Genomic DNA, 26103 nt, shown 5'->3' with positions numbered 1-26103 from the left:
TTTCCCCCTTGTCAAAGAAAAAAATAGTCAATGATACTAAAAGTATTACAGAGTATAACTTCTCTTAGGGATTTACTGCTATGAACAGACACCATGACCAAGGCAACTCTTATAAGGACAACATTTAATTGGGGCTGACCTTCAGATTTAGAGGTTGACTCCATTATCACCAAGGTAGGAACATGGCAGCATCCAGGCAGGCATGGTGCAGGAGGGGCTGAGAGTTCTATGTCTTCATGTGAAGGCTACTAGCAGAATATTCCCTTCGAGGCAGCTTGGAGTAGGGTCCTAAAGCCAATGCCCACAGTGTCACACCTACTCCAACCAGGCCACACCTACTCTAACAGAGCTAAACCTAATAGTGCCATTCCCTGAGCTTAGCATATACAGATTATCACATTCCACTCCCTGGCCCCCATAGGCCTAATCAAACACATGAGTCTATGGGGGCCATATCTAGACTTAGCATAATAAGATGTACATTTAGTCCAACTTCCAAAGTCCCCATAGTCTCAACAATGTTAAGAGTCCAAAGTTCAAAGTCTCTTCTGAGATCTATCCAATCACTTAACTGTAATCCACAAATCAAGACAAGAAACCAGCTGGGCAAACTCCAAACTCTGCCTTTCCAATTCTACTCCCCGCTAGCAATATTCCTCAGGAGATACCCTATGGCTCTGGCATCTCAAATATCTTGAGGTCTCCAAGACAGCTTCAATGTTACAGCTTCTTGCTTCAATGTCTGGGATCCGCACATGATCTTCTGGGCTCCTTGAAAGGGCTGGTGTCACCTCTCCAGCTCTGCCCTCTGTAGCACTCTAAGCTCAGGTTGATGCACTCCACTGCTGCTGCTGTTTTTAGTGACAATTCTTTGGTACTGGTATCTTCAATATGCTGGGGTCTTCTGCTACAACTAGGCTTCACCAATAGCCTCTCATAGAGTTTCTTCATGATACCAAGCCTCAACTTCTTTGCATGACCCCTTCAATTCTGGGCTGTCAACTGCAACTGAGGCTACACCTTCACCAATGACCTTCTATGGCCTCTCACAGGGCCAAGCCTCAGCTGCTCTTCATGACCCCTTCATGTCTTCAAAACCGTCACTATCTGGGTGATTCTTACACATTACCAAGTCCAGCTGCAGCATGAGGTACAACCTTGGCTATCTCTGGAACACAGCTTCTTTGTGCTCTCATAAAACTCTTCCCAGAAGACTTCACCTCAGTGGTCTTGTCTTAATCACCACTAATTACTTAACTCCAGCTGACCAGTATCAATTGTCCCAGTCGTCCTTTTCATTCTTGACTCTAAAGCCAGAGCCACATGGCTGAAGCTGCTGAGTTCTGCTGCTTGCAGGAGTTGGAAAATGGCCCCTTGTTCTATTACACAACCACCAGCTTTCTCTTTTCCAACTCCTTCACTGAAAAGTACTGAAAAGTGGGAAACCACAAGAGACAACAGAAGGGCCAACGAATGGAAAAATCTCTGAGAGAAGAGAAAACGTAGGACAAGTAGATTCTTCTGATTAAGACCACATTACAAGATTCTTAGTGAGGAGAAGCTAAGATTGGAAAATAAGGCAATCCCACCCTCTAGTGGCTAGTCACAAAATAACCCTTCCTTTGCAAGATGCTTTTTGGTCATAGCATTTCTTCTCCCTTTCTCAATAAACGTTTTAACAGCACTACTGCCCGTCCTGTGCTTCTGCCCTTTGCTATCTGGATAGTTGGGTTACACACATGGGATGAATGACAGAGTGCTGAACCCACGAGGGTCAAACCCTTTTGAGATAAATGTGAACAATGGAAATGTTTAGGAAAATGCCCCTTAATTAAGTCTATCTATTGAAATAATAACTGGTATTTCAAGAAAGACGTGAAAACTACACATGATTCCAGTAGATCATAATTGCGAAGCTAAAATCAGTTTTTTAAACAAGCTTAGCTCTGTCAGAAAGGTGAGAATATTTCTGAAGCTGGACAGATACCTCTGTCAAAAAGCGATTGACTCCCTGTAAAGACCTGAACCTGAGCCCAAGCCCCAGAACGCACACTTAAAAGCCAAGTATTCACAAGCCCATACCCATGACCCCAGGGCTGGGAAAGCAGAGACAAATGTATTCCTGGGGCTCAGTGATAGCTCAGGCTAGCACATGTGGTCAGAGACAAACTGCTGAGAGATTCCATCTCCAAAGAAAGAGGATAAGGTCTAAGGAATGACAGTTGACAATCTCTGCTGACTGCCATGTGAGTGCCACATGTGTTCTGACACACATACACAAACACCTGCATGGGCCTGCATGGACACACTCACACAACTAACATGAGTCGTTTTGTGTGTAAACCAGGACAAATTATCATTGAGAAGAAAGCACATGATTTTACACTTAATACATGTGTTTAAAAAAAAAACAGCTGTGAATTCCTCTTCCTGCTGTGACCTCTGGGGCACAACCAGCTGTCCTGAGCAGCTGGCTCTCTCCCGGAGCTCCATTTTCCCATCACCTTGCCATCCAGTACATCAGGCCTGCAACACAAGAAAAATCCCTCCCCCTCCCCCACACAACCCCATCAGTAATCAGCTTTGTTCTTCGGAGCTCATCTAACTTGTAGGAAACATCCACTGTCCCCTGAATTCCATTATCCGGCCTAAAGCTGCCACATAGAGACCTGCTGTCCCAGGAACAGCCAGGTAGTCCAGTCTTCCCAACACCCGGGACAACAGGAATACACATGGATAATCAGGCAGTTAAAAGTCAACATAGGAACACAGTCAACAAGGACAGAGCAACATCGTACCTTCGGAGCACAGCTATCCTACTACAGCAAGCCCTGGGTGTCCTAACACAACCGAAGCACAAGAAAACAACCTCCAACCCAATCTTATAACGATGCTACTGGCCTTTAAAGAGGAAATGAATAAATTTTTTTTGAACAAACACAGGAAAATACAAATGATCAGGTAAAGGAAATGAGTAAAACTCCTGAGGACCTGAAAATTGAAATAGAAGCAGTAAGGAAAACACAGACCGAGGGAATCCTGGAGGTGAAAAACCTAGGGAAGAGAACAGGAACAACAGGAACAACGACAGCAATAGGAAGAGGAAAAGAGAATCTTAGGAAGGACAGATACAGTGTAAGACAATGATACATCAGTCAAAGAATATGTCAGAGCTAAAAAAAAATCCCTGACCCAAATCATCCAAAAAATCTGGGATACCATGAAAAGACCTAACTTAAGAATAATAGGAATAGAAAAAAGTGATGAGTTCCAACCCAAGGACCAGAAAATATTTTCAACTAAATCATAGACAAACATTCCTCAACCCAAAGAAAGACGTACCTATAAACTTACCAGAGGCTTACAGAACCATAATTAGATAGTCGCAAGAGAGGATGATTGAGTCTTTCTCAGAAGAGGAATAAAATACATATCCCGGGTGAGGCACAAGGTTGCTTCTGATTTCTCGCTATTACCAATAAGCTGCTGTGGGCATAGCTAAACAAGTGCCCTTGTGAGATAGTGGGGAATCTTTGATTATATGCCCAGGAGTGGTATAGCTGGGTCTTGTGGTAGAACTAGTCTCAATTGTCAAAGAATGGCCAGACTGATTTCCAGACATAAGGCCTTCCAAACACTTTGATCTTGTAGGACTAATACTTTATGTTTGTATCAGCTCTCTGAAGTGAAGTGAAATCACTCAGGCTGTGGAGATCCACATTAGCTATCCAGAATCTGGAGCCTAGGTAGATTAAAAACTTGGTAGTGGGGAGGAGTCTCAGGTTTCCTGAAAACTTTAGGTGAACTTTATTTGGATGATACAAATGTGTGTGTGTGTGTGTGTGTGTGTGTGTGTGTGTGTGTGTGTGTGTTTTCCACCAAGAAGTATATAATATAACTTTTGTACTTAAAGCTCTCCCCGAGAAAGTTTCAGTGATCCACTGGGACACAGAGGACCCACCCAGTGTACTCTGCCAGCTGGCTAATTTATGGTCATAGACCCATATCCCAGCATTCTTCTCTGGTGGATCCCACACAACATAAAGAATTTGTGATGAAGTCCAGTCCATCGTCTCACCTAGCCTCAGGACTGGCTGACACAAGAGGCCTCCACTTACCCTAGGGTTCTCCTCTTTCAATGAGGGAATATTCTGTTCCTATGAGCCTCTTGGCTTTCTCTGAGCTGTTGGAAATGGGGCAGCTCAATGGCCCCATGTCTTAATGTGTGACTTCATCTATGAAGTTGTTTGGCTTTGATATCCTGAAATGGCAGAAAAACAAGTGTTTTAACCAACGAAATTAAATTTGTGACATGACAGGAAACTGTGATCTTCTGCTGCCCATCACTAAGTAACCATTACCTGCATTTCCACCTCCCAAGCTTAGTCAATCTGAGACTTAAGGGCTTAAATTTGGAACATTCTTGGAACACAGGGGAAGCCAAGGTTCTAACATTTCTTCTGGGTCATCTTATGATACACTTGCATAAAACAAACCATTATTCAAAGGCATTTACCATGTTTAGCCATATGACTTCCACTCTGTATTCCGTGCCTTTAAGTCTTCAATCAAGAATGTGTTGATGCCTTAAGATCAGGTGGTTTTCTTACTTGGCTAATTTGGTTAGATTGAATCACAGAGTTCGTGGCCTAATTGGTTAGATTAAATCACAGATTTCGTGGCCTAGGGGGCACCTTTAAGAACCCAATGCCACACCTTCCTTTCAGTCCCGTTTGAGCCGGCCGCCTGAACGGGGTGCCTGGTGTGCAGCTCCAGACGAGACAGCTCCGAGAAGCTGCTGGATAGACCACAGACAGAAGGCAGACTCTCAGGAGAAAGTCTTTTATCAGACTATTCTTGAGGAAAGTAGTTAGAAACAGGAGTGTTTTGAAATTAATCTGAAGTTCCGCGATGGATTTCTCACGTAAGGGTAAGGGCATTTCACTGAAATACTACTTTCTCCTTTAGAGTTTGACTGTAGTGAGGGATTCTTAAAGGGACACATTCCCTGAATGTTCCTACTTCAAGTCCCTGAGTCCCTGATGGAATACGCTTGGGAGGTGGGAACAGGAACAGGTTCATTTGCCATAGCCATCACCCGGCCACATATTCTTACAATGTCATCAAACTTAATTCCATTGCTTGAAACTCTTTTTGTTAACTTCTGTTTCAGGAAATCCAAGCCAACGGGTCCACAAAATGAAGTCACAAGTGAAGACCCAGAGCAATCCAGCCACTCCAGCTCCAACGGCCCAGAGAAAGCCAGGGGCCTCATGGAAACAGACTCTTCCACCAGTGAAAGAGGAAGACCCTAGGGTAAGTGGAGATCTGTAGGTGTCAGCCAGCCCTGGGCCTAGGTGAGAGGTGGGCAGGGCTACACCACAAACTCTTTGTGTTTTGTGAGATCCACCAGAGAAGAATGCCCGGATATAGGTTTAGGCCAATAAAGAGCCCTGTGTAGCCAGCTGGGACAGTGCACTGGGTAGCTGGGTCCTCTGGATCCCAGTGGATCACTGAGCCTCTCTCCCAGTGAGTTTCCTGCATGGAAATCAAGTTCTAGGTTGTTGTATTTCAGTTAACAAGAATAGAACATAGTCTCTGGAGAGACCTCTCGTTTAATTCTGATAGGTCTGCCTTTATACGTTACTTGACCTTTTTCCCTTACTGCTTTTAATCTTCCTTTGCTTTGTGCATTTGCTGTTTTGACTATTATGTGATGGGAGGAGTTTCTTTTCTGATCCAATCTATTTGGAGTTCTGTAGGCTTCTTGTATGTTTATGGGCATGTCTTTCTTTAGGTTAGGGAAGTTTTCTTCTATGATTTTGTTGAAGATATTTGCTGGTCCTTTGAGTTGGGAGTCTTCACTCTCTTCTATATATTATCCTTAGGTTTGGTCTTCTCATTGTGTCCTGGATTTCCTGTATGTTTTGGGCCAGTATATTTTTCCATTTTACATTATCTTTGACAGTTGTGTCACTGATTTCTATGGAATCTTCTGCTCCTGAGGTCTCTCTTCTATCTCTTGTATTCTGTTGGTTTTGCTTGTATCTACACCTCCTTGTCTCTTCCTTTGGCTCTCTATGTCCAGGGTTGTCTCCCTTTGTGCTTTCTTTATTGCTTCTATTTCCATTTTTAATTCCTTCACCTGTTTGATTGTATTTTCCTGGAATTCTTTCAGGAAGTTTTGTGATTCCTCTCTATAGGCTGCTACTTGTTTATTTATGTTTTCGTGCGTTTCTCTAAGGGAGTTCTTCATGTCTTTATTGAAGTCCCCCATCATCATTATCAAATGTGATTTAAAATCAAGATCTTGCTTTTCTGGTGTATTTGGATATTCAGTGTTTGCTTTGGTGGGAGAATTGGGCTCCGATGATGCCGTGTAGTCTTGGTTTCTGTTGCTTGGATTCCTGTGCTTTCCTCTCGCCATCAGGTTATCTCTGGTGTTACCTTGTTCTGCTATTTATCATAGTGGCTAGACCGTCCTATAGGCCTGTGTGTCAGGAGTGCTGTAGACCTGTTTTCCTGTTTTCTTTCGGCCAGTTATGGGAGCAGAGTGTTCTGTTTTCAGGTGTGTAGTCTTTCCTGTTTACTGGTCTTCAGCTGTTCCTGTGGGCGTGTGTCCTGAGCCCACCAGGCAGGACACTTGGAGGAGAAAATTTGATCTTACCTCTAGACCTGGGATGAAATTGCTCATGGGGGGCTGCTTTTGAGCTCTACCTGAGGGCTGCAACCAGAAGGGCCTGCCCCGCCTTTTTCCCAGGTCCCAGGTGCACCAGGGCCCCAGATGTAGTTAGGTGTTTTCCTCTGGAGTCAGAAATGTGGGCAGAGTGTAGTCTCTTCCAGCTTCCCTGGCGTGTCTGCCCTTCTGAAGGTTTAGCTCTCCCTCCCACAGGACTTGGGTGCAGGGCGCTGTTGACCAGTCCCTTCAGATTCCAGCGGTGTCTGGACCGAAGTGGACCTGCAGCTTGCGTGCCCCTATCTTCCAGTTCCCACAGGCTCTATACACTTTCCTCTTAGGCCAGGGATGTGGGCAGGGGTGGGCAGTACTGGTGATCTCTCCTGCTCTGCAGTGTCAGGAGAGCCCACTACTCTGGGTTGTGAGCTCTTGCTCCCATGGGGTTTGGGAGCAGGAATCTGTGGGATTTATTTACATTTCAAATGTTATCCCCTTTCCTGGTTTGCCCTCTGAAAACCCCCATCCCATCACCCTCCCCCTGCTTCTATGAGGGTGGTTACCCACCTACCCACTTATCCACCTACCAACCACCCACCTACCAACCCCTGTATTCCCGTACACTGGGGCATTGAGCTTCACAGGTCCAAGGGCCTCCCCTCCCACTGATGTCCTACAAGACCATCCTCTCCTACATATTCAACTGGAGCCATGGGTTCCTCCATTGTACTCTTGGGTTGGTGGTTCAACCCCTAGGAGCTCTAGGGGCAGGGGTGGGGGGTATGGTTAGTTAATATTGCTGTTCTTCCTGTGGCTTGTAAACCCCTTCAGCTCCTTCAGTCCTTCCCTCAACTCCTCCATTGGGGTCGCCAAGTTCAGCCTGACGGTTGGCTGCACGCATTCACATCTGTATTGGTCCGGCTCTGGCAGAGCCTCTCAGGAGACAGCTATATCACGTTCCTATCAGCAAAGCACTTCTTGGCATCAGCAATATTCTCTGTGTTTGCTGGCTGTATATGGGATGGATCCCCAGGTAGGGCAGGCTCTGGATGGCTTTTTCTTCTATTAGTTTAAGTGTACCTGGTTTTATGAGGTGATCTTGATCCACTTGGTCTTAAGCTTTGTACAGGGCAATAAGAATGGGTCAATTTGCATTCTTCTACATGCTGAACTCTAGTTGAACCTGCACCATTTGTTGAAAATGCTACCTTTTTTCCATTGGATGGTTTTAGCACCTTTGTCAAAGTTCAAGTGACAATATGTGTGTGGGTTTATTTTGGAGTCTTTAATTCTATCCCATTGATCTACCTGTCTGTTTCTCTACCAATACCATACAGTTTTAATCACTATTACTCTATAAAACTGCTTGAGATCAGGGATGGGAATTCCTCCAGAAGTTCTTTTATTGTTGAGGATAGCTTTCACTATCCTGGGTTTTTTGTTATTCCAAATGAATTTGCAAATTGGTCTTTCTAACTCTATGAAGAATTAACTTGAAATTTTGATGGGGATTGCATTGAATCTGTAGCTTGCTTTTGGAAAAATGGCCATTTTTACACTATTAATCCGGCCAATCCATGAGCATCGGAGGTCTTCCCGTCTTCTGAGATCTTCAATTTCTTTCTTTAGAGATTTGAAGTTCATGTCATACAGATCTTTCACTTACTCAATTAGAGCCACATCGAGTTATTTTGTTATTTGCAACTATTGTGAAGGGTGTGGTTTCACTAATTTTTTTCTCAGCCTGTTTATCCTTGGAGTAGAGGAAGGCTACTGATTTATTCAAGACACTTTGGCTAAGTTGTTTATCAGGCTTAGTAGTTCTCTGGTGGAAGAACGTTTGAGGTCACTTAAGTATACTATTGTATCATCTGCACATAATGATATTTTGAGTTCTTGCTTTCCAATTTGAATCCCTTTGATCTCCATTTGTTGTCTGATTTCTCTGACTAGGACTTGAGTCCTATATTGAATAGGTAGGGAGAGAGTGGGGAGCCTTGTCTAGTCCCTGATTTTAGTGGGATCACTTCAAGTTTCTCTTCATTTAGTTAGATGTTGGCTACTGGTTTGCTGTATATTGCTTTTACTATGTTTAGGTATGGGCCTTGAATTCCTGATCTTTCCAAGTCGTTTAACATGAAGGTTTGTTGAATTTTGTCCAATGCTTCCTCAGCTTCTAATGAGATGATCATGTGTGGTTTTTTTTTTTTTTCCTTTGAGTTTGTTTCTATACTGGATTACCATGCCTGAATTCCTGGGATTAAGCCTACTTGACCGTGATGGATGATTGTCTTGATGTGATCTTGGATTGTGTTTGTGAGAATTTCACTGACTATTTTTGCATCAATATTCATAAAGGAAATTGGTCTGAGGTTCTCTTTCTTTTTCGCGTCTTTGTGTGGTTTAGGTATACCTATAATAATAGCTTCATAGAAGGAATTCAGGAGTGTTCCTTCTGGTTTATTTTTTGTGGAATAGTTTTGGCAGTATTGATATTAGGCCTTCTACGAATGTCTAATAGAATTCTGCATAATCCCAACTGGTCCTGGGTTGTTTTGGTTGGGAGACTTTTAATGACTGCTTCTATTTCTTTATGGGAATGCTTAGATGGTTTATCTGATCCTGATTTAACTTTGGTACCTGGTATCTGTCTAGAAACTTTCCATTTCCTCCAGGTTTTCCAGTTTTGTAGAATATAGGCTTTTGTGGTAGGATCTGATGATTTAGAATAGGCACATACTGGGTTAAAATTTGGAAATGGGTAAGTGGATTCATCCCTCAATCAGGTGCAGTGCCTAACCTCTGGATATGATCTCTATAGGTCCCATTTTCATGGTGCCAGGAGGTAGTGTCTACGGAATGAGTTCTCTGACATGAAGGGTACTTCTATCTTGGAGATAGTTATATAAATGTCTGGGGGTTCCTAAGATCTGGGGCCCTGTTACATTTGTCACACTGATCCATGCTCCTGACCATATCAGAGGTATCAGAGGGCCAGACAAAGGAACTGCTCCCCCTGCATCTGAAGCAGACTGAGAAAAAGCTCAGCTCCTCTTTGGCAGGATTGGTCTGATGGCATATACAGGGTTTCCAGGGTTTCCCCATACATCTCCCAATTATGCTTCTCTCTCCCAGGTTCAAAGAGACAACCAGGTGGAGTTCCAACCCGTGCTTTAGTGAATGTTGTCCTTGGAGAGAACATTAAAGGGTCTTTGAGCCTTGAGGGGGGATTGAGGGTGGAGAGGTCCCTGGATCCCGTTTTGGCTCATAGATCTCTTTTGCTCCTCACAGGTGAAATGCAGAGACTGTGGAGCCTTTGGCCACATTGCAAGAAACAGAAGGTGTCCCATTAAGCGGGGCCTTTTCCTCCTAGTTGCACAGCCTCTGGGAGCCAAGAAGGAGAAAGAGAACATGGATCCTTGCAGGCCTAAGGGTCTACAGAAACTCAGTCAAGCTGCCAGACAGAGGTAAGTGATGGGAATGGATCTGGCAGAAGGGAAGGCTCCAGGTAGGACGGAGCTCATGGGGACACCATGTCTTATCTCCCAGTCTCCAAACAGAAAGGCCAGAGAGCTAGTAAATGGTCTTCTCACAAGAGAGGGAGAGAGAGAGAGGGAAGGAGAAGGGAGGGAGGGAGTATTTGAGACTAAAGCCGACGTCTTCCCACCATATTGTTTGTCCCACAGGTGTGATGAGCAGCAGAGAAAGACAACCTTCCAGAAATTTCCAACAGAGCTGCAATGGAGTAACCAGCAGGGCAGCTTGGCTGTAAGTACAAATACATACCCTGTCCCTGAAAGTCCCTTCCTCTCTGCTCGGCCGCTTGCACCTTCTTCTGCATGGTCTATTTGCTCACCCAGTGTCCTCTGTACACACCAGGCTTCACAAACCCTCTCTGGCAGCAACAATTCATTTGTTGATTTTCATACTTCAGATGGATTGGGTTTGGAGGAGTGAGTGAACCTCTGCTTTAGGTCTCCTTTATAGGTCAGCTTACCTGGACGATAGGCAGGTTCCTCCTTGTTTACCCATGTAGGTCTCCAGGTCTTCGCTCCTTCTGAGGTCAGATTAAAAACATGGCCTGTTCTGCAAGCTTTCTGGTGACCTGTGCATATGGCCACAGGCTTTGCTGGTGCCATTTTGAACTGACTTTGTCTGCTCTTTCTATAAAACTAGACTTATGCTAGAGAAGTCTAAGCAGCATGAACACATTCATTTACACCTTCCCAATCTGTTGCCTACATCATTGACCTCAAAAACCATTGTGAGTGACAGATTCAAGGCAAGCAAATGCCTCTTGCCCTCCTTCATATCCCAAGAGAAATTATTAGAATTTTCAAAACTATGCTGTAAATTACATGGAAATTTGAATCTAACCATTCTTCTAGGACCACAGAAGGATCATGGACATCTTCCTAGCTGTCTCTTTGATTATCCATACATCAATATATCCCTTCATGTACCTCTTCCTAGACCACACACACACAAACACACACACACACACACACACACACACACACACACAGAGAGAGAGAGAAAGAGAGAGAGAGAGAGAGAGAGAGAGAGAGAGAGAGAGAGAGAGAGAGAAGGAGAGAGAGAGAGAGATTTGGATTATCCGAATAAGGTTCACTTAAACTTTGTAGGGAGACTGAAACTCTCTCCCTTCCACTTTCCAACCCAACATGCTGCAAGTTTTGGATAGCTAATGTGGGTCACCACAGCCTGATGATTTCACAGCAGACTGAGCTGCTCATGCCACCATAAATCCCATGAGCTCCTGGTGTTTTGAAAGCCCTGACTGTCCTTTCATGCTGACAGTGCCCTGCTCATCTTACCATATGTCTATCTTTTCTACAGCAGCCACAGATGTCAATCATTCCTGGCTACAGGAAGATGTCTGAGCCACCAGTTGAAATGGCTCTTGGAAAGCAGATGTGCCCTGAGAAGCCTGCCCTTCAAAGCTTGGACAGCCCCTTCATCTTACATTCCAGACAGAAGGAAGGTCACAACATGACTGTCCCCAGTGTTGCCAAGCCACTGTTTACACAGGATGGCAGAAAAACAGCCTCAGAAAACCTACTGGATCAAAAGCTACAGGATATCTCGCATCAAAACCCTGTTGCCGTCCCCAAAAGGAAAGCAATTAGTGAACTGTTTCACAAAGAGTCAAAGACCCAGGGTCCCAGTAAGAAAATGCAACCTAGCAAGCATCCTGTCATCCACCAGGATAGACAGAACCCAAAACTCAGCTGCTGGGCCCCAGATGAGGAAACGTCCCAATGCCCCACACAGCCAAGCCAGAATCCCCTGAAGAAACACAGAATTGACTCTACCAATGCACCAGAGGAGAGCCATGCAAGGACTGCTTCCAAGAGCACCCTGGACATTCAGTCTTATCCCATTGACAACAGACTTGAACTAAAAGACGCAGCTGAAATGAGCAAGAAAATAACAGTCCAGGTGCCCAGCATTGACCAACAACAGCTACATGGCAGGGCTGCTCTGGTCTCAACCAGACCCTGTATTGAGTCTGGCCAAGCCCTCAGAATGATCTTTACCAAACATAGCCATAATTTCTGGAGCTCCAGGTTCCTGACAGTGCCCGCACCACTTCCCATTGAGAAGCAAACACCTGCTTTCCAGAGCCCTGCCTTCCCTGAGGAAGGGGAGGCAGCAGGATCCCAGGTCAAACTGAGTGTCCTCTATGAGGACCTTCAGGTCTCGTCCTCCTCAGAGGACAGTGATGGAGAATAACCTGCCACCTGAAGAACAGATGCCACCTCCTTGCTCAGACTTGCCAGATTCTTTCAAACTGATCATCCCCCAACTTAACCAAGTAGCTGACATGACTGTATCCTATTAATTTGCTTCCAAATGAGCACCCTCTATGGTGGGTGGGATCACATTCCTTTCCTCTCTTTGCCACTAGCCGCACCTCAGCATGATTCTGGACTCTGAGGTGGGCCTCTGAGAATCACTCTGAAGAAAAGTCACCATTCTCTCCACTCTTGTCATCAGTGACCTCTAGTATGTCCTTTCAGCTACTTCAGTGTTCAAAACTATCTGCCAGTTATCCTATTGTATGAGATTTTCTACTTTCACCAATAAAGTTGCCCTGGAAATTATGTCTGTGCATTCGTGTTCTTGTGACCAGTGCATGAGGTTTCTCATACTCCCTGTGGCCCAATAGCAATCCACAAACCCAAATGATGCTCGACCTACTGCATCAGGTTCGCCATATTGACACTTAGGCCTTTTGACACTGTGCACAGGTATCTCCCACCTGTGATCCTAACACCCTTAAGAGACAGGACAGTCTGTTCTCTCCTTAAACCTCTGCTGTGTTACTGAAGGCTTTGGCTTTGTTAACTCCCAGAAACCCAGGTAACACATACCATACTGTATGAAGCCCTGGTGACTCAGGCTCAGGGTAACCTGGTGTGGGACCCTGGCAGTTTTCCCTAGGTTTGCCCTTCTCCCATTGAAACAAGAGGATGCTCAACAACACACAGTAACAGCAGGGCTGGAAGTCACATAGCTCATGTTGGCCATATGGTAGACCAAGGCCAGAGGATTGTCTCCATTTCAGGGTTCAGTTAGCCACTGACTGGGCTGTTAGACAAACATTTCTCTAATGTGAGACAATTCACTGTCCCCCACATGTCATCTTAAACTTGTTATCCATCCCTGAGTTCAGGACATTGCAAATTTTCTACATGTGGCTTTTGCATTAAGTGTGTTCATGACAACGCCCACAGAAGTGCCTGTGTTTTCCTGTGATTATGTGTTTGAGACAGGGTCTCCCAGTCACTAGAGGTTCAATAACTTTGCTATCTCTGCTGGCTAACAAGCTTCAGTGGTTTGCATCTCTCCAGCCTACTAGCCTGGCAGAGTGCTGACACAGCTACATCTCTAGCTTTCTGTGGATGTTTTCTTCCCCAACCAGCAGCAGCTCGGGTAACTCTGTTTGGGTATCCCATGTGGGATCCTCTCTGGATCCATATAGGTACCACATGGAATGAAACTCTTTTGACTCAGGCCTACATGTAATCATCACTTTTATTTCCTTGAATGAAGTAATGAGATGAGAGCCACACCGAAGCTTTATGGATACAATGATTAGGCTGAGCCCAGAAGGTTGTTATCTCAGTTCTAACTCTCCCTAGGACTAGGCCTAAACACTTCTAGCCTTCATACAATCTAATCCTCTTCAAATACAGACCTTGAAGGCTTCAGCTTCCAACCTCCATCTGCTAACTGAGGCCTAGAATGTTTCAGCCTTGTGACTTACTGTGGAATATGCTGATCCTTTCTAGCCTGTTCTCTCTCCAACCTATCCCGGTAAAACTGCTGTGCACACAACCACACCTTCATTGCTCTCCCTGTGCTTCTCTTAAGTAGTCTCTCTTTCCTGTGCTCTTCTCATGAGAGTTGGGTCTGTAGCATCTCTGACACATTCTATCAAATATTTCTGTGTTTGAAAACTTTCCCTCTCAAACATGGCTGTTTTCAAATATGGCTGTTTTCAAACATGGCTGCTTTCAAATATGGCTGCTTTCAAACATGGCTACTTTCAAATATGACCGCTCTCAAACATGGCTGCTTTCAAATATGGCTGCTCTCAAATATGGCTGCTTTGAAACATGGCTCCTCTCAAATGAGGCTACTTCATTCTACAAAATAACCTTACTTTCTTTGTTAGAGGTTAAAGGTGTATACTAAGGGTGTGTCTGTAGACCAGTCAGGTCCTCTTGTGATCCAGAGTGTCTGCATTCCAGTCAGAGCACATAGGCCTAGAAGGTCTTTTGGATATGATTCCATGTCACAGCAGCCATGTTGCTAAATTAAAATTCCTCTACACCTAGGTTATCCTGATCTAAGCCCTGGCAGATCCCCTAACTCTTTCACTGGAGCCGAAGAAGGTTCAACAACAGGGATTGCCAATAGTGCCAGTGTTCACATATGTGATACCAACAGTACAATAGACCAAGGCCTGAGGATTGCATTCATTTCAGAACTCAAGGGGCTTCTTAGTAACTTTCCAGCCAACTTGAGCTCCAATGTGAAACAATTCACTGTCCTACACCTCAGCTTAACCTCAGTTTTCATCTATGATTCCAGAACTGTGAAACCTTCTAGTAGTTTCTATAGCATGGGTTTTGCAATATATCTGTCCTTGTCAACACCCACTGAAGACTCCTGGACATGCAAGGCTTTAGTGACAGCATCAAATGCTGACTTCATCTTCTCTCTTTTTCTGGCCTTTTGTTCTTTCCTGTTTCTCTCTTCATGGCCACGTGTATATGTGTGTTGCAAATCATGTGAGAATGAAGGAACATCCATGAGCCTCTTAGGCTTTCCTTGCAATATCTTGCCCCTCAGCAAGGGGGGACACTGGAAAGACAGACAGTTTGGGTGTCAGCTCTGAATTAAGTAAAACAGTACACTTTCAGCGCCTTTGCCTGGGCTTCCTATAACCACTCACTAGTCACCAAAGGAGGCCAATCAGTGTACCCAAGGTGACCAGCACATCACTCAAGGGCCCCTGTAAGCACTGACGTATGTAACCCTTCCCTTTCATACCTGACTCATGTTTCTCTAGAATGAAATATATTGTTCTGTATAGATAATTCTTCTTAGTATCTTGCTTCCGTGCCAAGGAAACTCAAAGAAAAATTAAACCAGGTTACACAAATTTCTTAGTCAGCTTCTGTGACAGCTAGTCTCCAATGAAGATGGAGAATCAACACCTGCTTCTTCTGGGACTCCATCAGGGTGAGAAGTGTGTGTGCTGATACACACAAACAGATGTTGAAACATCTGCACTCTAATGGCTTCTGCTGACATATTTGTCATATACATTTCCTATAATTGTATGTTACCAAGGTAACTAAATACTCTAGGTTTGTTACAAACCAAGATTTAGAGAAGAAAGGAATATAACACACTCTTTCTGCATATGTATGATAAACCATTAGCTCCATTAAGATAAAGATTTTTCAACATTCCAGAGTTGTGCAGGCTTCTCTGTGACTGTTCCGCATTCAAGTACAGCTGCTAATGTATCAAGAGCTATAGCATGCATCTGGCATCTGCAAACAAGCATCTTGATAGCTGTGGTTCCCCACAGGCTTCTTCTCTGTCAGCAACTTCAGACACCTTCAAGTGAAAGTAGCACACACTCTGTGTGTGTGTGTGTGTGTGTGTGTGTGTGTGTGTGTGTGTGTTTTCTGCCAAGAAGTGTATAATATAACTTTTGCACTTAAAGCTCTACCCAAGAAAGTTTCAGTGATCCACTGGGACACAGAGGACCCACCCAGTGTACTCTGCCAGCTGACTAATTTATGGTGATAGACCCATATCCCAGCATTCGTCTCTAGTGGATCCCACACAACATAAAAGAATTTGTGATGAAGTCCAGTCCATTGTCTCATCTAGCCTCAGGACTGGCTGACACAACAGGCCTCCACTTACCCTAGGGATCTCCTCTTTCAATGAGGGAATATTCTGTTCCTATGAACCTCCTGGCTTTCTCTGAGCTGTTGAAAATGGGGCAGCTCAATGGCCCCATGTCTTAATGTGTGACTCCATCTATGAAGTTGTTTGGCTTTGATATCCTGAAATAGCAGAAAAACAAGAGTTTTAACCAACGAAATTAAGTTTTGTGACATGACAGGAAACTGTGATCTTCTGCTGCCCATCACTAAGTAACCAGTACCTGCATTTCCACCTCCCAAGCTTAGTCAATCTGAGACTTAAGGGCTTAAATTTGGAACATTCTTGGAATACAGTGGAAGCCAAGGTTCTGACATTTCTTCTGGGTCATCTTATGATACACTTACATAAAACAAACCATTCAAAGGCATTTACCATGTTTGGCCATATACTTTCACTCTGTATTCCGTGCCTTTAAGTGTTAAATCAAAACTGTATTCCGTGCCTTTAAGTCTCCAATCAGGACTGTATTCCGTGCCTTTAAGTCTTCAATCAAGAATGTGTTGATGCCTTAAGATCAGGTGTTTTTCTTACTTGGCTACTTTGGTTAGATTGAATCACAGAGTTCGTGGCCTAATTTGGTTAGATTGATTCACACAGTTCGTGGCCTAATTGGTTAGATTAAATCACAGATTTCGTGGCCTAGGGGGCACCTTTAAGAACCCAATGCCACACCTTCTTTTCAGTCCCGTTTGAGCCGGCCGTCTGAACGGGGTGCCTCGTGTGCAGCTCCAGACGCTACAGCTGAGAAGCTGCTGAACAGACCACAGACAGAAGGCAGGCTCTCAGGAGGAAGTCTTTTATCAGACTTTCCTTGAGGAAAGTAGTTAGAAACAGGAGTGTTTTGAAATTAATCTGAAGTTCCGTGATGGATTTCTCACATAAGGGTAAGGGCATTTCACTGAAATACTACTTTCTCCTTTAGAGTTTGACTGTAGTGAGGGATTCTTGAAGGGAAACATTGCCTGAATGTTCCTACTTCAAGTCCCTGAGTCCCTGATGGAATACGCTTGGGAGGTGGGAACAGGAAGAGGTTCATTTGCCATAGCCATCACCTGGCCACATATTCTTACAATGTCATCAAACTTAATACCATTGCTTGAAACTCTTTTTGTTAACTTCTGTTTCAGGAAATCCAAGCCAACGGGTCCACAAAATGAAGTCACAAGTGAAGACCCAGAGCAATCCAGCCACTCCAGCTCCAACGGCCCAGAGAAAGCCAGGGGCCTCATGGAAACAGACTCTTCCACCAGTGAAAGAGGAAGACCCTAGGGTAAGTGGAGATCTGTAGGTGTCAGCCAGCCCTGGGCCTAGGTGAGAGGTGGGCAGGGCTACACCACAAACTCTTTGTGTTTTGTGAGATCCACCAGAGAAGAATGCGGGGATATAGGTTTAGGCCAATAAAGAGCCCTGTGTAGCCAGCTGGGACAGTGCACTGGGTAGCTGGGTCCTCTGGATCCCAGTGGATCACTGAGCCTCTCTCCCAGTGAGTTTCCTGCATGGAAATCAAGTTCTAGGTTGTTGTATTTCAGTTAACAAGAATAGAACATAGTCTCTGGAGAGACCTCTCGTTTAATTCTGATAGGTCTGCCTTTATACGTTACTTGACCTTTTTCCCTTACTGCTTTTAATCTTCCTTTGCTTTGTGCATTTGCTGTTTTGACTATTATGTGATGGGAGGAGTTTCTTTTCTGATCCAATCTATTTGGAGTTCTGTAGGCTTCTTGTATGTTTATGGGCATGTCTTTCTTTAGGTTAGGGAAGTTTTCTTCTATGATTTTGTTGAAGATATTTGCTGGTCCTTTGAGTTGGGAGTCTTCACTCTCTTCTATATATTATCCTTAGGTTTGGTCTTCTCATTGTGTCCTGGATTTCCTGTATGTTTTGGGCCAGTATATTTTTCCATTTTACATTATCTTTGACAGTTGTGTCACTGATTTCTATGGACTCTTCTGCTCCTGAGGTCTCTCTTCTATCTCTTGTATTCTGTTGGTTTTGCTTGTATCTACACCTCCTTGTCTCTTTCTTTGGCTCTCTATGTCCAGGGTTGTCTCCCTTTGTGCTTTCTTTATTGCTTCTATTTCCATTTTTAATTCCTTCACCTGTTTGATTGTATTTTCCTGGAATTCTTTCAGGAAGTTTTGTGATTCCTCTCTATAGGCTGCTACTTGTTTATTTATGTTTTCGTGCGTTTCTCTAAGGGAGTTCTTCATGTCTTTATTGAAGTCCCCCATCATCATTATCAAATGTGATTTAAAATCAAGATCTTGCTTTTCTGGTGTATTTGGATATTCAGTGTTTGCTTTGGTGGGAGAATTGGGCTCCGATGATGCCGTGTAGTCTTGGTTTCTGTTGCTTGGAATCCTGTGCTTTCCTCTCGCCATCAGGTTATCTCTGGTGTTACCTTGTTCTGCTATTTATCATAGTGGCTAGACCGTCCTATAGGCCTGTGTGTCAGGAGTGCTGTAGACCTGTTTTCCTGTTTTCTTTCAGCCAGTTATGGGAGCAGAGTGTTCTGTTTTCAGGTGTGTAGTCTTTCCTGTTTACTGGTCTTCAGCTGTTCCTGTGGGCGTGTGTCCTGAGCCCACCAGGCAGGACACTTGGAGGAGAAAATTTGATCTTACCTCTAGACCTGGGATGAAATTGCTCATGGGGGGCTGCTTTTGAGCTCTCCGTGAGGGCTGCAACCAGAAGGGCCTGCCCCGCCTTTTTCCCAGGTCCCAGGTGCACCAGGGCCCCAGATGTAGTTAGGTGTTTTCCTCTGGAGTCAGAAATGTGGGCAGAGTGTAGTCTCTTCCAGCTTCCCCGGCGTGTCTGCCCTTCTGAAGGTTTAGCTCTCCCTCCCACAGGATTTGGGTGCAGGGCGCTGTTGACCAGTCCCTTCAGATTCCAGCGGTGTCTGGACCGAAGTGGACCTGCAGCTTGCGTGCCCCTATCTTCCAGTTCCCACAGGCTCTATACACTTTCCTCTTAGGCCAGGGATGTGGGCAGGGGTGGGCAGTATTGGTGATCTCTCCTGCTCTGCAGTGTCAGGAGAGCCCACTACTCTGGGCTGTGAGCTCTTGCTCCCATGGGGTTTGGGAGCAGGAATCTGTGGGATTTATTTACATTTCAAATGTTATCCCCTTTCCTGGTTTGCCCTCTGAAAACCCCATCCCATCACCCTCCCCCTGCTTCTATGAGGGTGGTTACCCACCTACCCACTTATCCACCTACCAACCACCCACCTACCAACCCCTGTATTCCCGTACACTGGGGCATTGAGCTTCACAGGTCCAAGGGCCTCCCCTCCCACTGATGTCCTACAAGACCATCCTCTGCTACATATTCAACTGGAGCCATGGGTTCCTCCATTGTACTCTTGGGTTGGTGGTTCAATCCCTAGGAGCTCTAGGGGCAGGGGTGGGGGGTATGGTTAGTTAATATTGCTGTTCTTCCTGTGGCTTGTAAACCCCTTCAGCTCCTTCAGTCCTTCCCTCAACTCCTCCATTGGGGTCGCCAAGTTCAGCCTGACGGTTGGCTGCACGCATTCACATCTGTATTGGTCCGGCTCTGGCAGAGCCTCTCAGGAGACAGCTATATCACGTTCCTATCAGCAAAGCACTTCTTGGCATCAGCAATATTCTCTGTGTTTGCTGGCTGTATATGGGATGGATCCCCAGGTAGGGCAGGCTCTGGATGGCTTTTTCTTCTATTAGTTTAAGTGTACCTGGTTTTATGAGGTGATCTTGATCCACTTGGTCTTAAGCTTTGTACAGGGCAATAAGAATGGGTCAATTTGCATTCTTCTACATGCTGAACTCTAGTTGAACCTGCACCATTTGTTGAAAATGCTACCTTTTTTCCATTGGATGGTTTTAGCACCTTTGTCAAAGTTCAAGTGACAATATGTGTGTGGGTTTATTTTGGAGTCTTTAATTCTATCCCATTGATCTACCTGTCTGTTTCTCTACCAATACCATACAGTTTTAATCACTATTACTCTATAAAACTGCTTGAGATCAGGGATGGGAATTCCTCCAGAAGTTCTTTTATTGTTGAGGATAGCTTTCACTATCCTGGGTTTTTTGTTATTCCAAATGAATTTGCAAATTGGTCTTTCTAACTCTATGAAGAATTAACTTGAAATTTTGATGGGGATTGCATTGAATCTGTAGCTTGCTTTTGGAAAAATGGCCATTTTTACACTATTAATCCGGCCAATCCATGAGCATCGGAGGTCTTCCCGTCTTCTGAGATCTTCAATTTCTTTCTTTAGAGATTTGAAGTTCATATCATACAGATCTTTCACTTACTCAATTAGAGCCACATCGAGTTATTTTGTTATTTGCAACTATTGTGAAGGCTGTGGTTTCACTAATTTTTTTCTCAGCCTGTTTATCCTTGGAGTAGAGGAAGGCTACTGATTTATTCAAGACACTTTGGCTAAGTTGTTTATCAGGCTTAGTAGTTCTCTGGTGGAAGAACGTTTGAGGTCACTTAAGTATACTATTGTATCATCTGCACATAATGATATTTTGAGTTCTTGCTTTCCAATTTGAATCCCTTTGATCTCCATTTGTTGTCTGATTTCTCTGACTAGGACTTGAGTCCTATATTGAATAGGTAGGGAGAGAGTGGGGAGCCTTGTCTAGTCCCTGATTTTAGTGGGATCACTTCAAGTTTCTCTTCATTTAGTTAGATGTTGGCTACTGGTTTGCTGTATATTGCTTTTACTATGTTTAGGTATGGGCCTTGAATTCCTGATCTTTCCAAGTCGTTTAACATGAAGGTTTGTTGAATTTTGTCCAATGCTTCCTCAGCTTCTAATGAGATGATCATGTGTGGTTTTTTTTTTTCCTTTGAGTTTGTTTCTATACTGGATTACCATGCCTGAATTCCTGGGATTAAGCCTACTTGATCGTGATGGATGATTGTCTTGATGTGTTCTTGGATTTTGTTTGTGAGAATTTCACTGACTATTTTTGCATCAATATTCATAAAGGAAATTGGTCTGAGGTTCTCTTTCTTGTTCGCGTCTTTGTGTGGTTTAGGTATACCTATAATAATAGCATCATAGAAGGAATTCAGGAGTGTTCCTTCTGGTTTATTTTTTGTGGAATAGTTTTGGCAGTATTGATATTAGGCCTTCTATGAATGTCTAATAGAATTCTGCATAATCCCAACTGGTCCTGGGTTGTTTTGGTTGGGAGACTTTTAATGACTGCTTCTATTTCTTTATGGGAATGCTTAGATGGTTTATCTGATCCTGATTTAACTTTGGTACCTGGTATCTGTCTAGAAACTTTCCATTTCCTCCAGGTTTTCCAGTTTTGTAGAATATAGGCTTTTGTGGTAGGATCTGATGATTTAGAATAGGCACATACTGGGTTAAAATTTGGAAATGGGTAAGTGGATTCATCCCTCAATCAGGTGCAGTGCCTAACCTCTGGATATGATCTCTATAGGTCCCATTTTCATGGTGCCAGGAGGTAGTGTCTATGGAATGAGTTCTCTGACATGAAGGGTACTTCTATCTTGGAGATAGTTATATAAATGTCTGGTGGTTCCTAAGATCTGGGGCCCTGTTACATTTGCCACACTGATCCATGCTCCTGACCATATCAGAGGTATCAGAGGGCCAGACAAAGGAACTGCTCCCCCTGCATCTGAAGCAGACTGAGAAAAAGCTCAGCTCCTCTTTGGCAGGATTGGTCTGATGGCATATACAGGGTTTCCAGGGTTTCCCCATACATCGCCCAATTATGCTTCTCTCTCCCAGGTGCAAAGAGACAACCAGGTGGAGTTCCAACCCGTGCTTTAGTGAATGTTGTCCTTGGAGAGAACATCAAGGGGTCTTTGAGCCTTGAGGGGGGATTGAGGGTGGAGAGGTCCCTGGATCCCGTTTTGGCTCATAGATCTCTTTTGCTCCTCACAGGTGAAATGCAGAGACTGTGGAGCCTTTGGCCACATTGCAAGAAACAGAAGGTGTCCCATTAAGCGGGGCCTTTTCCTCCTAGTTGCACAGCCTCTGGGAGCCAAGAAGGAGAAAGAGAACATGGATCCTTGCAGGCCTAAGGGTCTACAGAAACTCAGTCAAGCTGCCAGACAGAGGTAAGTGATGGGAATGGATCTGGCAGAAGGGAAGGCTCCAGGTAGGACGGAGCTCATGGGGATACCATGTCTTATCTCCCAGTCTCCAAACAGAAAGGGCCAGAGAGCTAGTAAATGGTCTTCTCACAAGAGAGGGAGAGAGAGAGAGAGGGAAGGAGAAGGGAGGGAGGGAGTATTTGAGACTAAAGCCGACGTCTTCCCACCATATTGTTTGTCCCACAGGTGTGATGAGCAGCAGAGAAAGACAACCTTCCAGAAATTTCCAACAGAGCTGCAATGGAGTAACCAGCAGGGCAGCTTGGCTGTAAGTACAAATACATACCCTGTCCCTGAAAGTCCCTTCCTCTCTGCTCTGCCGCTTGCACCTTCTTCTGCATGGTCTATTTGCTCACCCAGTGTCCTCTGTACACACCAGGCTTCACAAACCCTCTCTGGCAGCAACGATTCATTTGTTCATTTTCATAGTTCAGATGGACTTGGGTTTGGAGGAGTGAGTGAACCTCTACTTTAGGTCTCCTTTATAGGTCAGCTTACCTGGACGATAGGCAGGTTCCTCCTTGTTTACCCATGTAGGTCTCCAGGTCTTCGCTCCTTCTGAGGTCAGATTAAAAACATGGCCTGTTCTCCAAGCTTTCTGGTGACCTGTGCATATGGCCACAGGCTTTGCTGGTGCCATTTTGAACTGACTTTGTCTGCTCTTTCTATAAAACTAGACTTATGCTAGAGAAGTCTAAGCAGCATGAACACATTCATTTACACCTTCCCAATCTGTTGCCTACATCATTGACCTCAAAAACCATTGTGAGAGACAGATTCAAGGCAAGCAAATGCCTCTTGCCCTCCTTCATATCCCAAGACAAATTATTAGAATTTTCAAAACTATGCTGTCAATTACATGGTAATTTGATTCTAACTGTTCTTCTAGGACCACAGAAGGATCATGGACATCTTCCTAGCTGTCTCTATGATTATCCATATGTCAATATTTCCCTTCATGTACCTCTTGTCCAAAGACAACACACACACACACACACACACACACACACACACTCACAAACACACACACACACCGAGAGATGAGGGGAGGAGACAGAGAAAGAGAGAGAGAGAGAGAGACAGAGAGAGAGAGAGAGAGAGAGAGAGAGAGAGAGAGAGAGAGAGAGAGATTTGGATTATCAGAATAAGGTTCTCTTAAACTTTGTAGGGAGACTGAAACTCTCTCCCTTCCACTTTCCAACCCACCATGCTGCAAGTTTTGGATAGCTAATGTGGGTCACCACAGCCTGATGATTTCACAGCAGACTGAGCTGCTCATGCCACCATAAATCCCATGAGCTCCTGGTGTTTTGAAAGCCTTGACTGTCCTTCCATGCTGACAGTGCCCTGCTCATCTTACCATATCTCTATCTTTTCTACAGCAACCACAGATGTCAATCATTCCTGGCTACAGGAAGATGTCTGAGCCACCAGTTGAAATGGCTCTTGGGAAGCAGACGTGCCCTGAGAAGCCTGCCCTGCAAAGCTTGGACAGCCCCTTCATCGTACATTCCAGACAGAAGGAAGGTCACAACATGACTGTCCCCAGTGTTGCCAAGCCAGTGTTCAGCCAGGATGGCAGAAAAACAGCCTCAGAAAACCTACTGGATCAAAAGCTACAGGATATCTCGCATCAACACCCTGTTGCCGTCCCCAAAAGGAAAGCAATTAGTGAACTGTTTCACAAAGAGTCAAAGACCCAGGGTCCCAGTAAGAAAATGCAACCTAGCAAGCATCCTGTCATCCACCAAGATAGACAGAACCCAAAACTCAGCTTCTGGGCCCCAGATGAGGAAATGTCCCAGTGCTCCACACAACCTAGCCAGAATCCCCTGAAGAAACAAAGAATAGACTCTACCAATGCACCAGAGGAGAGCCATGCAAGGACTGCTTCCAAGAGCACCCTGGACAGTCTGTCTTATCCCATTGCCAACACACTTGAACTAAAAGATGCAGCTGAAATGAGCAAGAAAATAACAGTCCAGGTGCCCAGCACTGACCAACAACAGCTACATGGCAGGGCTGCTCTGGTCTCAACCAGACCCTGTATTGAGTCTGGCCAAGCCCTCAGAATGATCTTTACCAAACACAGCCATAATTTCTGGAGCTCCAGGTTCCTGACAGTGCCCGCACCACTTCCCATTGAGAAGCAAACGCCTCAGATCGAGAGCCCTGCCTTCCCTGAGGAAGGGGAGGCAGCAGGATCCCAGGTCAAACTGAGTGTCCTCTATGAGGACCTTCAGGTCTCCTCCTCCTCAGAGGACAGTGATGGAGAATAACCTGTCACCTGAAGAACAGATGCCACCTCCCTGCTCAGACTTGCCAGATTCTTTCAAATTGATTGTCCCCCACCTTAACCAAGTAGCTGACATGACTGTATCCTATTAATTTGCTTCCAAATGAGCGCCCTCTACGGTGGGTGGGACCACATTCCTTTCCTCTCTTTGCCACTAGCCTCACCTCAGCATGATCTCTGGACTCTGAGGTGAGCCTCTGAGAATCACTCTGAAGAAAAGTCACCATTCTCTCCACTCTTGTCATCAGTGACCTCTAGTATGTCCTTTCAGCTACTTCAGTGTTCAAAACTATCTGCCAGTTATCCTATTGTATGAGATTTTCTACTTTCACCAATAAAGTTGCCCTAGAAATTATGTCTGTGCATTCGTGTTCTTCTGACAAGTGCATGAGGTTTCTCATACTCCCTATGGCCCAATAGCAATCCACAAACCCAAATGGTGCTCAACCTACTGCATCAGGTTCACCATGTTGACACTTAGGCCTTTTGACACTGTGCACAGGTATCTCCCACCTGTGATCTTAAGACCCTTGAGAGACAGGACAGTCTGTTCTCTCCTTAGACCTCTGCTGTGTTACTGAAGGCTTTGGCTTTGTTGACTCCCAGAAACCAGGTAACACATACCGTAAGGTATGAAGTCCTGGTGACTCAAGCTCAGGGTAACCTGGTGTGGGACCCTGGCAGTTTCCCCTAGGTTTGCCCTTCTCCCATTGAAACAAGAGGATGCTCAACAACACACAGTAACAGCAGGGCTGGAAGTCACATAGCTCATGTTGGCCATATGGTAGACCAAGGCCAGAGGATTGCCTCCATTTCAGGGTTCAGTTAGCTACTTGCTGGGTTGTTAGACAAACATTTCTCTAATATGATACAATTCACTGAACCTCACATGTCGTCTTAAACTTGTTATCCATCCCTGAGTTCAGGACATTGCAAATTTTCTACATGTGGCTTTTGCATTAAGTGTGTTCATGACAATGCCCACAGAAGTGCCTGTATTTTTCTGTGATTATGTGTTTGAGACAGGGTCTCCCAGTCACTAGAGGTTCAACAACTTTGCTATCTCTGCTGGCTAACAAGCTTCACTGGCTTGCATCTCTCCAGCCTACTAGCCTGCCAGAGTGCTGACACAGCTACATCTATAGCTTTCTGTGGATGTTGTCGTCCCCAACCAGCAGCAGCTCAGGTAACTCTGTTTGGGTATCCCATGTGGGATCCTCCCTGGTTCCATATAGGTACCACATGGAATGAAACTCTTTTGACTCAGGCCTACATGTAATCATCACTTTTATTTCATTGGATGAAGTGATGAGATGAGAGCCACACCCAAGCTTTATGGATACAATGATTATGCTGAGCCCAGAAGGTTGTTTTCTCATTTCTAACTCTCCCTAGGACTAGGCCTAAACACTTCTAGCCTTCATACAATCAAATCCTCCGCAAATCCAGACCTTGAAGTCTTCAGCTTCCAACCTCCATCTGCTAACTGAGGCCTAGAATGTTTCAGCCT

The 26103-nt window shown here is 44.7% G+C and overlaps 2 protein-coding genes across 2 annotated transcripts; both read left to right on the top strand.

Annotated features, from left to right (window-relative positions):
• Positions 1 to 5179: 5179 nt before the first annotated feature.
• Positions 5180 to 12795, top strand: Fam90a1l4 (family with sequence similarity 90, member A1 like 4). The gene is made up of 4 exons (XM_039095269.2): positions 5180 to 5316; positions 9965 to 10140; positions 10360 to 10441; positions 11531 to 12795. Exons 1-4 carry the CDS (start codon positions 5200 to 5202, stop codon positions 12425 to 12427), a joined length of 1272 nt encoding a protein of 423 aa, XP_038951197.1. The 5' UTR covers positions 5180 to 5199; the 3' UTR covers positions 12428 to 12795.
• Positions 12796 to 17324: 4529 nt separating this feature from the next.
• Positions 17325 to 24576, top strand: Fam90a1a (family with sequence similarity 90 member A1A). Its single transcript, XM_002728417.6, has 4 exons — positions 17325 to 17441; positions 22086 to 22261; positions 22484 to 22565; positions 23680 to 24576. Exons 1-4 carry the CDS (start codon positions 17325 to 17327, stop codon positions 24574 to 24576), a joined length of 1272 nt encoding a protein of 423 aa, XP_002728463.3.
• The last annotated feature ends 1527 nt before the right edge of the window (positions 24577 to 26103 follow it).

The sequence above is a fragment of the Rattus norvegicus genome, chromosome 16, assembly GCF_036323735.1.
Source record: "Rattus norvegicus strain BN/NHsdMcwi chromosome 16, GRCr8, whole genome shotgun sequence".
Classification (NCBI taxonomy): Eukaryota; Metazoa; Chordata; class Mammalia; order Rodentia; family Muridae; genus Rattus; species Rattus norvegicus.
The sequence above is the reverse complement of the archived record's forward strand: the minus strand, read 5'-3'. Positions and strand labels throughout refer to the sequence as shown.

What these genes read in the sequence shown, in the direction of transcription:
- Fam90a1l4 (XM_039095269.2), top strand. Translation starts at nt 5,200, where the DNA reads ATGAAGTCACAAGTGAAGACCCAGAGCAATCCAGCCACTCCAGCTCCA. An exon ending in TGAAAGAGGAAGACCCTAGG is followed by an intron (nt 5,317 to 9,964) that starts GTAAGTGGAGAT and finishes TGCTCCTCACAG; the next exon opens with GTGAAATGCAGAGACTGTGG. An exon ending in AGTCAAGCTGCCAGACAGAG is followed by an intron (nt 10,141 to 10,359) that starts GTAAGTGATGGG and finishes TTTGTCCCACAG; the next exon opens with GTGTGATGAGCAGCAGAGAA.
- Fam90a1a (XM_002728417.6), top strand. Translation starts at nt 17,325, where the DNA reads ATGAAGTCACAAGTGAAGACCCAGAGCAATCCAGCCACTCCAGCTCCA. An exon ending in TGAAAGAGGAAGACCCTAGG is followed by an intron (nt 17,442 to 22,085) that starts GTAAGTGGAGAT and finishes TGCTCCTCACAG; the next exon opens with GTGAAATGCAGAGACTGTGG. An exon ending in AGTCAAGCTGCCAGACAGAG is followed by an intron (nt 22,262 to 22,483) that starts GTAAGTGATGGG and finishes TTTGTCCCACAG; the next exon opens with GTGTGATGAGCAGCAGAGAA.